At 35.5% G+C, this 11,309-nt stretch overlaps 1 protein-coding gene across 3 annotated transcripts in view; it reads right to left on the bottom strand.

Annotated features, from left to right (window-relative positions):
- CNOT2 (CCR4-NOT transcription complex subunit 2) overlaps positions 1-11,309 on the bottom strand; it is a 117,332-nt gene that overhangs the window by 69,039 nt on the left and 36,984 nt on the right. For 2 of the 3 annotated variants that reach the window (XM_017894048.1, XM_017894052.1), the window contains exon 2: positions 9,967-10,109. The exons of the other annotated variant lie outside the window; for it this stretch is intronic. In XM_017894048.1, the coding sequence (XP_017749537.1) occupies positions 9,967-10,014 (48 nt within the window). In that variant the 5' untranslated portion in view covers positions 10,015-10,109. The remainder of the gene's footprint in view (positions 1-9,966; positions 10,110-11,309) is intronic. 3 annotated transcript variants of the gene reach the window in all.

Genomic DNA, 11,309 nt, shown 5'->3' with positions numbered 1-11,309 from the left:
CTATACTAAAATACAACAAAATTAGCCAGATGTGGTGGCAGGCGCCTGTAATCCCAGCTACTCGGGAGGCCGAGGCAGGAGAATCACTTGAACCAGGGAGGTAGAGGTTGCAATGAGCCGAGATTACACCATTGCACTCCAGCCTGGGCGACAAGAGTGAAACACTACCTCAAAAAAAAAAAAAAAGGCCGGGTGCGGTGGCTCAAGCCTGTAATCCCAGCACTTTGGGAGGCCGAGACGGGCGGATCACGAGGTCAGGAGATCGAGACCATCCTGGCTAACACGGTGAAACCCGGTCTCTACTAAAAAATACAAAAACTAGCGAGGTGGCGGGCCCCAGTAGTCCCAGCTACTCAGGAGGCTGAGGCAGGAGAATGGCGTAAACCCGGGAGGCGGAGCTTGCAGGGAGCTGAGATCGCGCCACTGCACTCCAGCCTGGGCGACAGAGCGAGACTCTGTCTCAAAAAAAAAAAAAAAAAAAGAGCTACACCGTAATTGTAATAATTCCTTAGTAAAGAATACAGCAAAATCTTGTAAGCAAAAGTGGTGACGGAATGCCCTGAAAATTTATAGCCACAAACAAGCATGAATTCACATTACCTATGTGGACTCCAACCTCAAGCTAATATTTTATTTGGAATTGGTTCTGGATTGGTAGTGCCTTAGGGGCTTAGCAAAAACAAGTGAAAATTCCCTTGGGAGAAATGTCCCCTTATACCTAGTCCTCAAAGAATTCCCAGAGTTCTAAGAAACATGAAATGATAGCTTAATATACACACAAGGAAACAAAGCACAATGAGAACCAGCAGAAACAAAAACATTAGCATAATCTATGACAAATTCCAATTGTTGGATCTATCACAAGCTAAACACAAAAATGTATAAAATAATTAAAGAAATAAGATATATTGGAATCCAGATCTAAACAAAGGGATAAATGATTATATGGATACATAAGATATACATAGTAAGATTAACAAACTTGATCTAATGGAGAGAAACAAAGCAATACACCTGCCAATTTGGTTAATATACATTTTGTTCAAACACATGAACAAATAATTGTATCATACAGACCACGTTCTTGAACCAAAATGGAATTATATGAGAAACCAGCAACAAAAAGATAACTAGATGAACCTGGTAAGTTAATTACCTGGAAAACTAAAAACATAAGATTAAAGAACAGTATAACAAACTCTAAGAAGTGAAAGGAAAACATTAAAGAACACTGATGAATAAAAAACAAAACTAAATTTTAGAAATAAAAAAGGCTAAAATTTGACTCCTAGTAAAACTGACATCACTAGCAAGTCTGAGCAAATAAGGGGAAAAGGCACTTGGTAAACAACCTTAAGAAGAAAAAAGATGCTACAGAGGCAAAAATATATAAGGTAGCATCATGAACAATTTCTTTACCCTGACAAAGTATATCTATTAAAAAAATCCTGTATCAAACATTATTTAATGATGACAACTTCAAAACTGGTGACAATTTCAAAACTGTCATTTCCTAATGATGTGTTTACTTACATGAACCCCCCCCAAAGCCTACACATAAATTATAAAAATTAAAACGTTTAGCAACATTGATAGATACAAAATCAATTTTAAGTCAACTATATTTCAGTAACACCTATAGCTAAAATATTTTTTAAATTTACAACCAAGAAAAGCAACAAAAGTAGTCATAAATCAGACTAAAGATTTCTAAGTCCCTTATGAAAAAAATATAAAACTTTGAGAGAAAATTCGAAAGAACTCAATATATAAATTCCAGGTTAGGAAGAATATCATATACTTATCAATTCTTCCGCAAAGAAAACTGAAGTCAATGCAATTCCACTTACAAACTCAGTTGTTGGAGGGGAGCATTTTCATGAATATTTTAAATTTGTCATAGAGTAAAAGACCAAGTCAAGACTCTTATGAAGAAAAGGGCAGACAGACACAAAGATTTAACACAAAGCTTTAGTATTTAAGAAAACATGATATTGGTACAGGCACGGACAAACACATCAAGGTAACAGAAACATAAGAAATCCATGCATATAAAGAGAAACTTGATTTACAAAAGAGCTAGCACTGCTGAATAGTTAAGCAGGGTAGAACAAACTGGTACACAATGCTCATATGATAATTTAGGTGCAGGGGAAAGGAAACTGTACTCCTAACACCATGTACAAAAATCAATTTCAGGTAGACTGAATATGGAAGACAAAACAAAAAATCTTTTTTAAAAGACTACGAAGACTATCTCAATATATCTCAAACACAACCTCAACAGATGGAAAAAATTTTAATTCTGAAATTATCAAATGTCAGATGAATATGAGTACTGAGGGGGTTCAAAATTGGTATAAACATTCCCAAACGTATTTCTAGAAGACCTCTTAGGAATTGAATCTTTCTGAATTTTTAGAACACTGCTTTGTTCAGATAAACTTCTCTAACTTCATAAAGTTCTCTGTTCTGTTATTTTCACATAGTGTTTGAAAATACGATCACTTATTTACTGAGATTTCCTGGTTCTGTTCTCCTCTCCCATTTTTGTCTGGACCTTCTCTTTCCAATGTCTCTTGTCCCCTTCCCGCACAGTTTTAATTCCTCTCCTCGGTGGAATCCTAGAAGGACACACTGGTGGGTCATTCTCAGGAGGTCAAAGAGCTAAGCTGTTCCAATCACTAGCCTTACCATGGGTCCCTCACACTCACCTTATGAAGCTGACAAAATCTCTCCCAATTTCAAACTCGCTAATCGTATTTACCAGTGAATACTTGTTGACTACTTTGGGTGCTTCCATTCTCAGGTCCATCAGACATCCCAGTGTCTCTCTTTTTTATGCATAAAAACTGGTAACTGTAGGTCTTTTTCTTAGTTCTCACCTGCTTGTATTGGGGTTCATGGGGACACTTAGTCAACAAGTTTTGCTATAAATGTTTTCATGAGTTTTAGTTTTGCTGTCTAGTTGGTTCTATTTTTATGTGGAAATTCAGAAAATAGATTAAAAAAAAAAAAACCAACTAAACCTGCCACCATCGATGCTATCATCCTAGACTCCACGCAAGACCTAAGAATTACGTCTTAAAAGATAACTTTGCTTGCTTCTGTATTTTCTCTGATTCACAGAAATATCTGCATTAATGTCTTAACTTTTGGTTTAATGAGTACACATTTCATATTCATGATTAAGGCAAACCACTTAAATGTATTTTTTTGAAAGAGAACACTTCATATTTCATATACAAAGTCTAAGGCATACATTGCCAAAAGGAACACCAGAGTGAACACACAGGGGTGCTACTAGATATTTTATATCTTCTTAGGAAATACAGCAGTATCTATCAGATAACCATGTGAATATAAGTGATTTGGACCTAATTACTTACTTAGCAGAGTTTCTTTTGGCCCAAGGCCACTATGAAAAATTTACCAATTCACTAAGGGTGCCATAAACCAGGTGTCTTGGTGAAACTTACGTTTTGGAAAACAAATGTCACCTTATTTGATGATTTCAGATGATAATAAAAAAAGTATCAGAACGAATAATGCATTCAAAGAAGGGTTAACACTTAGCATCACACAGCAATGACCCAACCACTGAGGAACTTGGGAATTCATTTAACTTGATTTGACATTACTGGTTGGCCTGAGAAAGAGGACAAAGAGAAGCCATGAACGCCAGAAAAAAAAAAAGGTCAAATTAAAAAATTTAGATTAGGCCAGTACAGTGGGTCATGTCTATAATCCCAACACTTTGGGAAGGCCAAGACAGGCAGCTCACCTGAGGTCAGGAGTTCGAGACTACTGTCGGCAACATAGTGAAATCCTGTATCTACTGAAAATACAAAAATTAGTCGGATGTGGTGGCGCGTGTAGGTAGTTCTAACTACTTGGGAGGCTGAGGCATGAAAATTGCTTGAACTCAGGTGGCAGAGGCTGCAGTGAGTGGAGACAGTGCCACTGCACTCCAGCCTGGGTGACAGAAACCCTGTCTCCAAAAAAAAAAAAAAGTTGGGTGCAGTGGCTCACACCTGTAATCCCAGCAAATTGGGAGGCCGAGGCAGATGGATCGCCTGAGGTCAGGAGTTCAAGACCAGCCTGACCAACATGGAGAAACCTTGTCTCTACTATAAAAAAAAAAAAAAAAAAAAAAAGCAATATTAGCCGGGTGTGGTGGCATGCCTATAATCCCAGCTACTTAGGAGGCTGAGGCAGGAGAATCACTTGAACCTGGGAGGTTCACCTGAACCTGGGAGGTTGAGGTGAGCACTCAAGTGATCACGCCATTGCACTCCAGCCTGAGCAACAAGAGAAACTCTTTCTCAAATAAAAAAAAATTTTTTTACATCACGGAGTCAAAGTGACTTCTGTTGCTAATCATGTGATCATGACATTAACACAGCTTTCACAATCAAAAATTTAATTATAAGAACAACTTCTTCTTAAGCAGCTGTCCAAATGCAAGTAAAGGGCACATAAAAAGTCATCCATGTGAGTTTTTTCTACCCCTTTCTCTGGCTAGTGATAACGTGTCACAGTCATCTGGTTGCAAGACTTTCAAGAGCAAAGAAGAGAAAACTGAACCAATTCAGTGGATTCAGGCTTTTTTCCTTTTTTAAAAATCATTCTGTCATTAGGTTGCTCTTACTCATCTTCACCCAACACCAAGCCGCAGTATATAACTAAAACTCAATTTTCTTCTCTGGGCGCCAGATCTGACAAATTTTCAATTAAGTATTAATTTAATAAAATTCTATCCATCTATCAATCCATCAATCGACTGATCGATCGACCAACTGACTGAGAGGGTCTTGCTCTGTCACACAGGCTGGAGTGCAGTGATGTGATGATAGCTCACTGTAGCCTCAAACTCTGGGGCTCAAGCTATTCTCCCACATCACCCTCTCCAGCAGCGAGGACTACAGGTGCACAGCACTACACTCAGCTACGATTTTATTTCCTTAAGTGTTCTTTATATTCATTATATATCTCTAATATACTATATATCATAGATTCTAAGATGCTTTGGTGCTGGTACTGTTTGTCACAACTATGACTCGAAGTCACCATAAGCTGTAACATGCATCCTGAACTTCAGGGAGAAAAAAAATGTTCAATAATGTGCCACTCGCAATAAAAGAAAGGAAATACATTAAATTGTTTATTTACAATTACATTTTTATTGCAGTATAAAAGAAAAATTATGATCTGAATACAGCACATACTAAATGGAAATATACTTAGTGATTCATTTGTTTCTGTTTATATTAAGTAGCTTGTATTTTAAATACTCTGTATTATGGAGAAATCCTTGGTGAATTGTCAAGTAGGTGTTGAGTACTTTAGCTATATCTAGGAAATTGTTTAGGGTCTTGAGTGGGCTGAAAATTCATTATGATTTTTCCTACTCAAAATAATAAAATACGGGGCACCACTTTCCAAAAAATTGCCACACAATACATAAAAAAGATGTACCTCAATATACTGAAACACATATATGTAATAAAGTTACAAAAATATAAAGAATGAAACACAAAATTAAAACTGCTGATTACTTCTGGGGAAGAGGGCAGAGGAAAGAATGGGAAACGGAAACAGCTCCATTAAGTACAATGCAGAAAAATACACATTTGTTAAAGACAAAGATGATGAATCACAGCTACACTATATAGTCACTAGTAAAGATCTGAAAAGGTACACAACAAACTCTTAAGAGTAAAGTTGTCAAGGCAAACTTTCTCATTGTTATTTTATATTCCGTATTTTTCTTCAATGTTTTGGTAATGGGCATCTGTTATTTTAAAGTTAATAAAAAGGAAGTAAGGTATTTAATATTGGGAAAGAAAATGGCAATACAATCATTGTTACAGGTCTCTGACACACTATATTCCACAAAAATACAGTGTTTTAGGTTATGAATCATTCTTCAGAAACGTATGGACTAGGATGCATTAGACCCAGTTTGTAGATAATGCATTGAATGAACTAGCATATGATGTGACCAGTGACCTCATATTGAAAAGTTCCACTCAAAGTAACATCTAAATATCTTGAAAATACCTCTATTTTCCCATACCTCTTACACTGGTATGTTACCCAGTATACTTTCCATTTCTTCCTTTCCCTTCTTTCACTGTTTTGTTTAATTTTATTGGAACAACATGCACTGAACACCTATCTACATACCAGGCACCAAGCTAGGGATTGGCAGTACCAAAATATAGATACGGTCCCAGTTTTCAAGAAGCTTATTAGATACAGCAGTATTATCTAATTCGATTTTCTGCAATGATGGAAATGTTCTGTACCTGCACTGTTCAATACAGTAGCCATTAGCAGCATGTAGCCACTGAGCATTTGAAATGTGGTTAATGTGACCAATGAACTTTCAAGTTTATTTAATTTAAATGAGTTTAAATTTAAATAGCTACTTGTGACTAGTGCCTATGGCACTGGACTGCCCAAGTCTACAGGAAGACAAGGACAAATAACCACAACTACAATGTATTATGGTAAACTCTGAACTAAAAGTATGTTAAAGGCTATGAAAGAAAGGGAAAGGAACACTAAGTCTACCATAGGGTGACGTCTGGAAAAACTGACACTTAATTCTTGAATCATGTGAACAAAGGTGAGGCATTACATGAAAATAACCAATATAAGTAAACCCTTGTGGATTTAAAACTGCATGGCAGGGAGATTAAAAGCAGTGTTGTATTACTAAATAGGAAAATCTACTACAAAGAGTAACAGGACAGATACCAGAAAGGTAAATGTATGTTAAGAAGGCCAGAATGTGGGAAGTCTAAATGTAATGTTTAGAAGCTTGAATATGCTATGTAACAAAGGAAAGCAGGGTCGGGCACAGTGGCTCACACCTGTAATCCCAGCACTTTCAGAGGCCGAGGCGGACAGATTACGAGGTCAGGAGTTCGAGGCCAGCCTGACCAACATGGTGAAACTCCATCTCTACTAAAAATACAAAAATTAGCTGGGCATGGTGGCGCGCACCTGTAATCCAGCTACTTAGGAGGCTGAGGCAGGAGAATCGCTTGAACCCAGGAGGCGGAGGTTGCAGTAGTGCACCACTGCACTCCAGCCTGGGCGACAGAGTGAGAGTCGGTCTCAAAACAACAACAACAAACCCCACCCCCCCCCCAAAAAAACAAAAAAAGGGAAAGCCATTGATTAGTCAAATTGGTAATTAAGATGGTTTATATTTGTGCATGCGCATGCTCATAGTTAGGGTAAGTTAGTCTAAATTAGAGGAAGATAAGAAAATGCTTACAAAAACTGAAGGTGCATTTCCTTGGAAAAACCTTGACAATCCAAAAATGAACCGTGAGCCATATAAATAAATTGTTTTATCTGAACTAATATGGCAAGTCTATCTCTGCAAATAAACTTCAACTACTGTATTCAAACTCCGAATACCTAACTGGGCTTAAATTTATAGTAAGAAAGGAAACACACAAAGTAGATACCACCATAAAAATCAATACTTCAAACCATGCCCATTTAAAAGTCACTATCTTTAGCACATAGCCGAGGGAATGCACTTTCCTACACTAAATTCCTAAGGCTTTAATCAGGTCTGAAAGGAAATGAGACCTGGAGAAATGTTACAAAATTTTTTGTTAAACTCTGGAGTATTAGCCTATTATCAGAATGTTCGAATAAATACAAAGTGTCTCTCAAAAGCAAAAGCCCTCAAAGATAAATGAAAATGGTTATAAACATAGACAAAAAATTCTACTTTACCCTTGAAAAATAAATAAATTTCCTCCAAAATAGAATTTTTAAAAACCCAAAATCATTTTCATCAATTCGGAAGATTTAAGTTCTCTCTTCTAGCTATTTTGAAATATACAATACCTTGTTAATTATAGTCACCCTACTCTGCTATGGAACATTAGAATTTATCCCTCTATGTCCCTTTTCTCTTTTGTTTTTACTTAGTGATGTTAAATGCATATTGGAGTATCCTTGGAAACAGTTGTTTAAAGCTGGGTTGTAAAATTATTTTATTTTTGAACCCTACTCTGAAAAGCACATGTATAGAAACAGAATTTCCTGTTAGGTATTATGATGAATATATTAAGAATATAAAAATTCTTACACTACCAGTACAAATACAAATGTTACTTTAGTGATGAACATTCCTTTGAATTTCCCATACATTCTTATATACACATTCTAAACATGTGACAAAATACCACACGTACCTCATAAATATGTACAACTATATATCAATAAACAGAGAAAAGGGACAACATTTTGAGGCAGCAAAACCACAACCAAAAATGTGTTTTCCAGGTATGCTCAAAAACCTGGATTATTTGTAAATAATGTGACTGGAACAATGGAGTATTTTTAGTGTAGAATGAGCAAGAATAAGCAGATGTCTTCATATATAAAACCTAATTCTGTTTTCTTTCTTAACTATAAATTTTGGAATTCTATATTAATATGGTTCCATGAGACAAATTAACTATAGTGTGTAATTACATAAAAATTCTACATTTACACTTTACAAACTGGATTATGAGCACTGAAAAGCTACATAATTCAGAATCACAAAATTCTTAAAATAATTTGGCAGAACCTACCAAAAGATGCAGAAGTTCAAGAAGTGTGACCAATTAAAATCTTATGAGTCAAGGTAATTGGAAGTGGTTGGGAAGCAGGAGCTACACCTGAGTACAAATAATTAGCAAAGGCTATGTTGGTCAAGTCTGTGAGGACAACTCAGAAGAAAACCTACAGAGAAAACTGATTCAGCATAGCCTCAGTTTTCTCTGGCTTATTAAAATCATAAAGATCTGGCAAGAAACTTTAGACACCAAGTTAGAAAAAATTCTAGAAAGGTTAAATATGACATTATTTTTAATTAGGAACAGTGCCTAAACCAGAACCCAGATCTTATAGTCAAAGGCTCTTTGTTATACTACACACCAAAAAGACTAATTTATAATTTGCTCCACCGCTCACTTTTACAATTTGAGGGAAGAAAAGATTAGCTGGGCTAAAATAAATGGTTAGCAGATAAACGGTTAACCAAAGCTGCTGCTATCATACTAGTTGCCTTCACAACCTAGAGGGAATGAACTGATGAGTGAAAGGAAGTGTGGGAGGTCGGGAGGTTTGACACATATCTGTGCAGGAAGCCTAAAAGTTTATTTGTACTCAAGCTTTAAAGTATTCTCTATTCCGGATAACTAAATAAATGTGATAACAGATCACTATCAAATGAATAAAGGATATTTCCTTTAAAAAACTAAATTCAAATATGTTGGTTTTCTTTAAATCACTGTTTAATAGCACAATCCTTAAAATTCACCTTCTTTTCAAAGTTCAGAAATAGCAACATTACATTTCCACTATTCTTTCAGCCTTCCTACACACTCAAGGAATGGATATGATTAACCACCTTATTAAATGAGAAAACAAGAATTGAGCATTTTAAGGACAGCAAACTAATAACAAATTCAATAGAATTTGGGTCTCTGAGCACCCTGGGTTTCTCATTTCTATTTCTTCTATACTCTACTCACTTATGTCTACATTTCTGTGACATATACTTTGCTATCCAAAATACAGCACAAGACTTAGGGTTTAGCCTTCCAGGAATAATATACATAAAAGCAATCAACACTTTCATTTTTACTAGCTTTGAATCCAGTCATGAAGTCATAACGTGTATATCATATAATCTAAGTTTTGACATACATCTCAGAAAACCTGATTTGACACTAAAAGAATATACATTATGAATATGTTTTATTCTGAAAAGTGTTCCCAACTGTTTCAACTATCAAATCCAGTACTTAATTTAAAATTATAAACCCAAATTTTCAAATTGAGGTGTATCGAATTTGCTGGTTCCAATTACATATAACACATTTAAACAGTTTCAATATAGCTGTAAGACCAATAGAGAAAAAAGCAAAAGACTGGTCTTACCTGGTAGTTTCTTTTCTCAGATAATGTATGTCCATCAGTCCTCACCATAGAGTCGTGTCCTTTCCTCACAGTACCGGAGGCAATCAAATAGAACTGTCACTCAAGGGTCGTGTCACAGGAAGGACCGCCCACCACTTCTCCCTCTAGAGTGGAATTATCCAAAAGCCGTCAAAATTACTAACACATAAATATATCAACAGTAGCAAAAATATTCAATATGATACACAGAAAACAAAAAAAAGTAATTGTTCTATACTCCAACCAGTCTTCCTCGTAATCATTTTCGTGGGCTAGACTAGCATACTTTATTTGCAACAGAAATTATTAAATATGAAATATTCTTCCTACCCACTTCTACTTTCCTCAGTTAAGACTGTCTGCCAGACATCATACACAAGGGAGAAATTTACAGTGAATAAAAAATGAAATGGACAAAAAAGTTTACCCCTCCCACAACTGATATTTTTTTCTTTTACGTGTATCTTCTCCAGTTATCTCAAAAACATACAATTCATATTCAATCATTTAACTACAAATCCTTCCCCTCCAAATTATTATATATATGGTGATAGAATATATAAGTTACTCACACAGCTACTGATTCACTCTGTGTAGGTTTATTCCCATACAACAAAATGGGAATGCAACATATATTCTTAACATGATTAAGAGATACAAACCTAACTCAATATTCCATTAAGCTTTACTCCAAAAAGAAGAGCAAAAAATGTCAACTTCCATTGATGCTTTTGTCTTTCACTCATCCAATTTCACGCACACTCCAATAGGGAATTCACTTTTTTTACACTGGGCAAAAAAATGATAGGGCTAATTTCTTAAACTGCAGAGATATAAATAAGCTCAAAATGACCTGCACTCGAGGTACCACCTCCCATCAAAAAAAAAAAAAAAAATCACTGAAGCTGAGGTGACAGCCACAAGAAATGCTGTCTTTAAAATGAATATTGAAAATGAGAGTTCAAATGTTCAAAGGTGGAAATACAAACAATTCGTAAATATGCATTTTCAAGACAGAAATCTCTTAGCTAAGTTTGGTTAAACATTCTCCCTAAGGAAGTACTATGTATACCTACTGAACTAATAATCTTGCTAGCCACTAAAGATTATATTCAAATTCAGAGCAACTATTTAATATCAACAAACATATTTTGTGAGGAGGTAACATCTAATCTATAATTTATAAGGAGAATGAATCAGTATTATTAAAACCAACAAACACGCATGTACATATATACATGGAGTACCTCTAAAAAGCAATCTATACGGGCAGAACATTTAAAAAAAAATGTTTAAATTTAAAAAAAAAGTTTTTTTAAAATCAT

Source organism: Rhinopithecus bieti, unplaced genomic scaffold (assembly GCF_001698545.2).
Source record: "Rhinopithecus bieti isolate Rb0 unplaced genomic scaffold, ASM169854v2 scaffold_25288, whole genome shotgun sequence".
In the NCBI taxonomy this organism is placed as follows: Eukaryota; Metazoa; Chordata; class Mammalia; order Primates; family Cercopithecidae; genus Rhinopithecus; species Rhinopithecus bieti.
The sequence above is the reverse complement of the archived record's forward strand: the minus strand, read 5'-3'. Positions and strand labels throughout refer to the sequence as shown.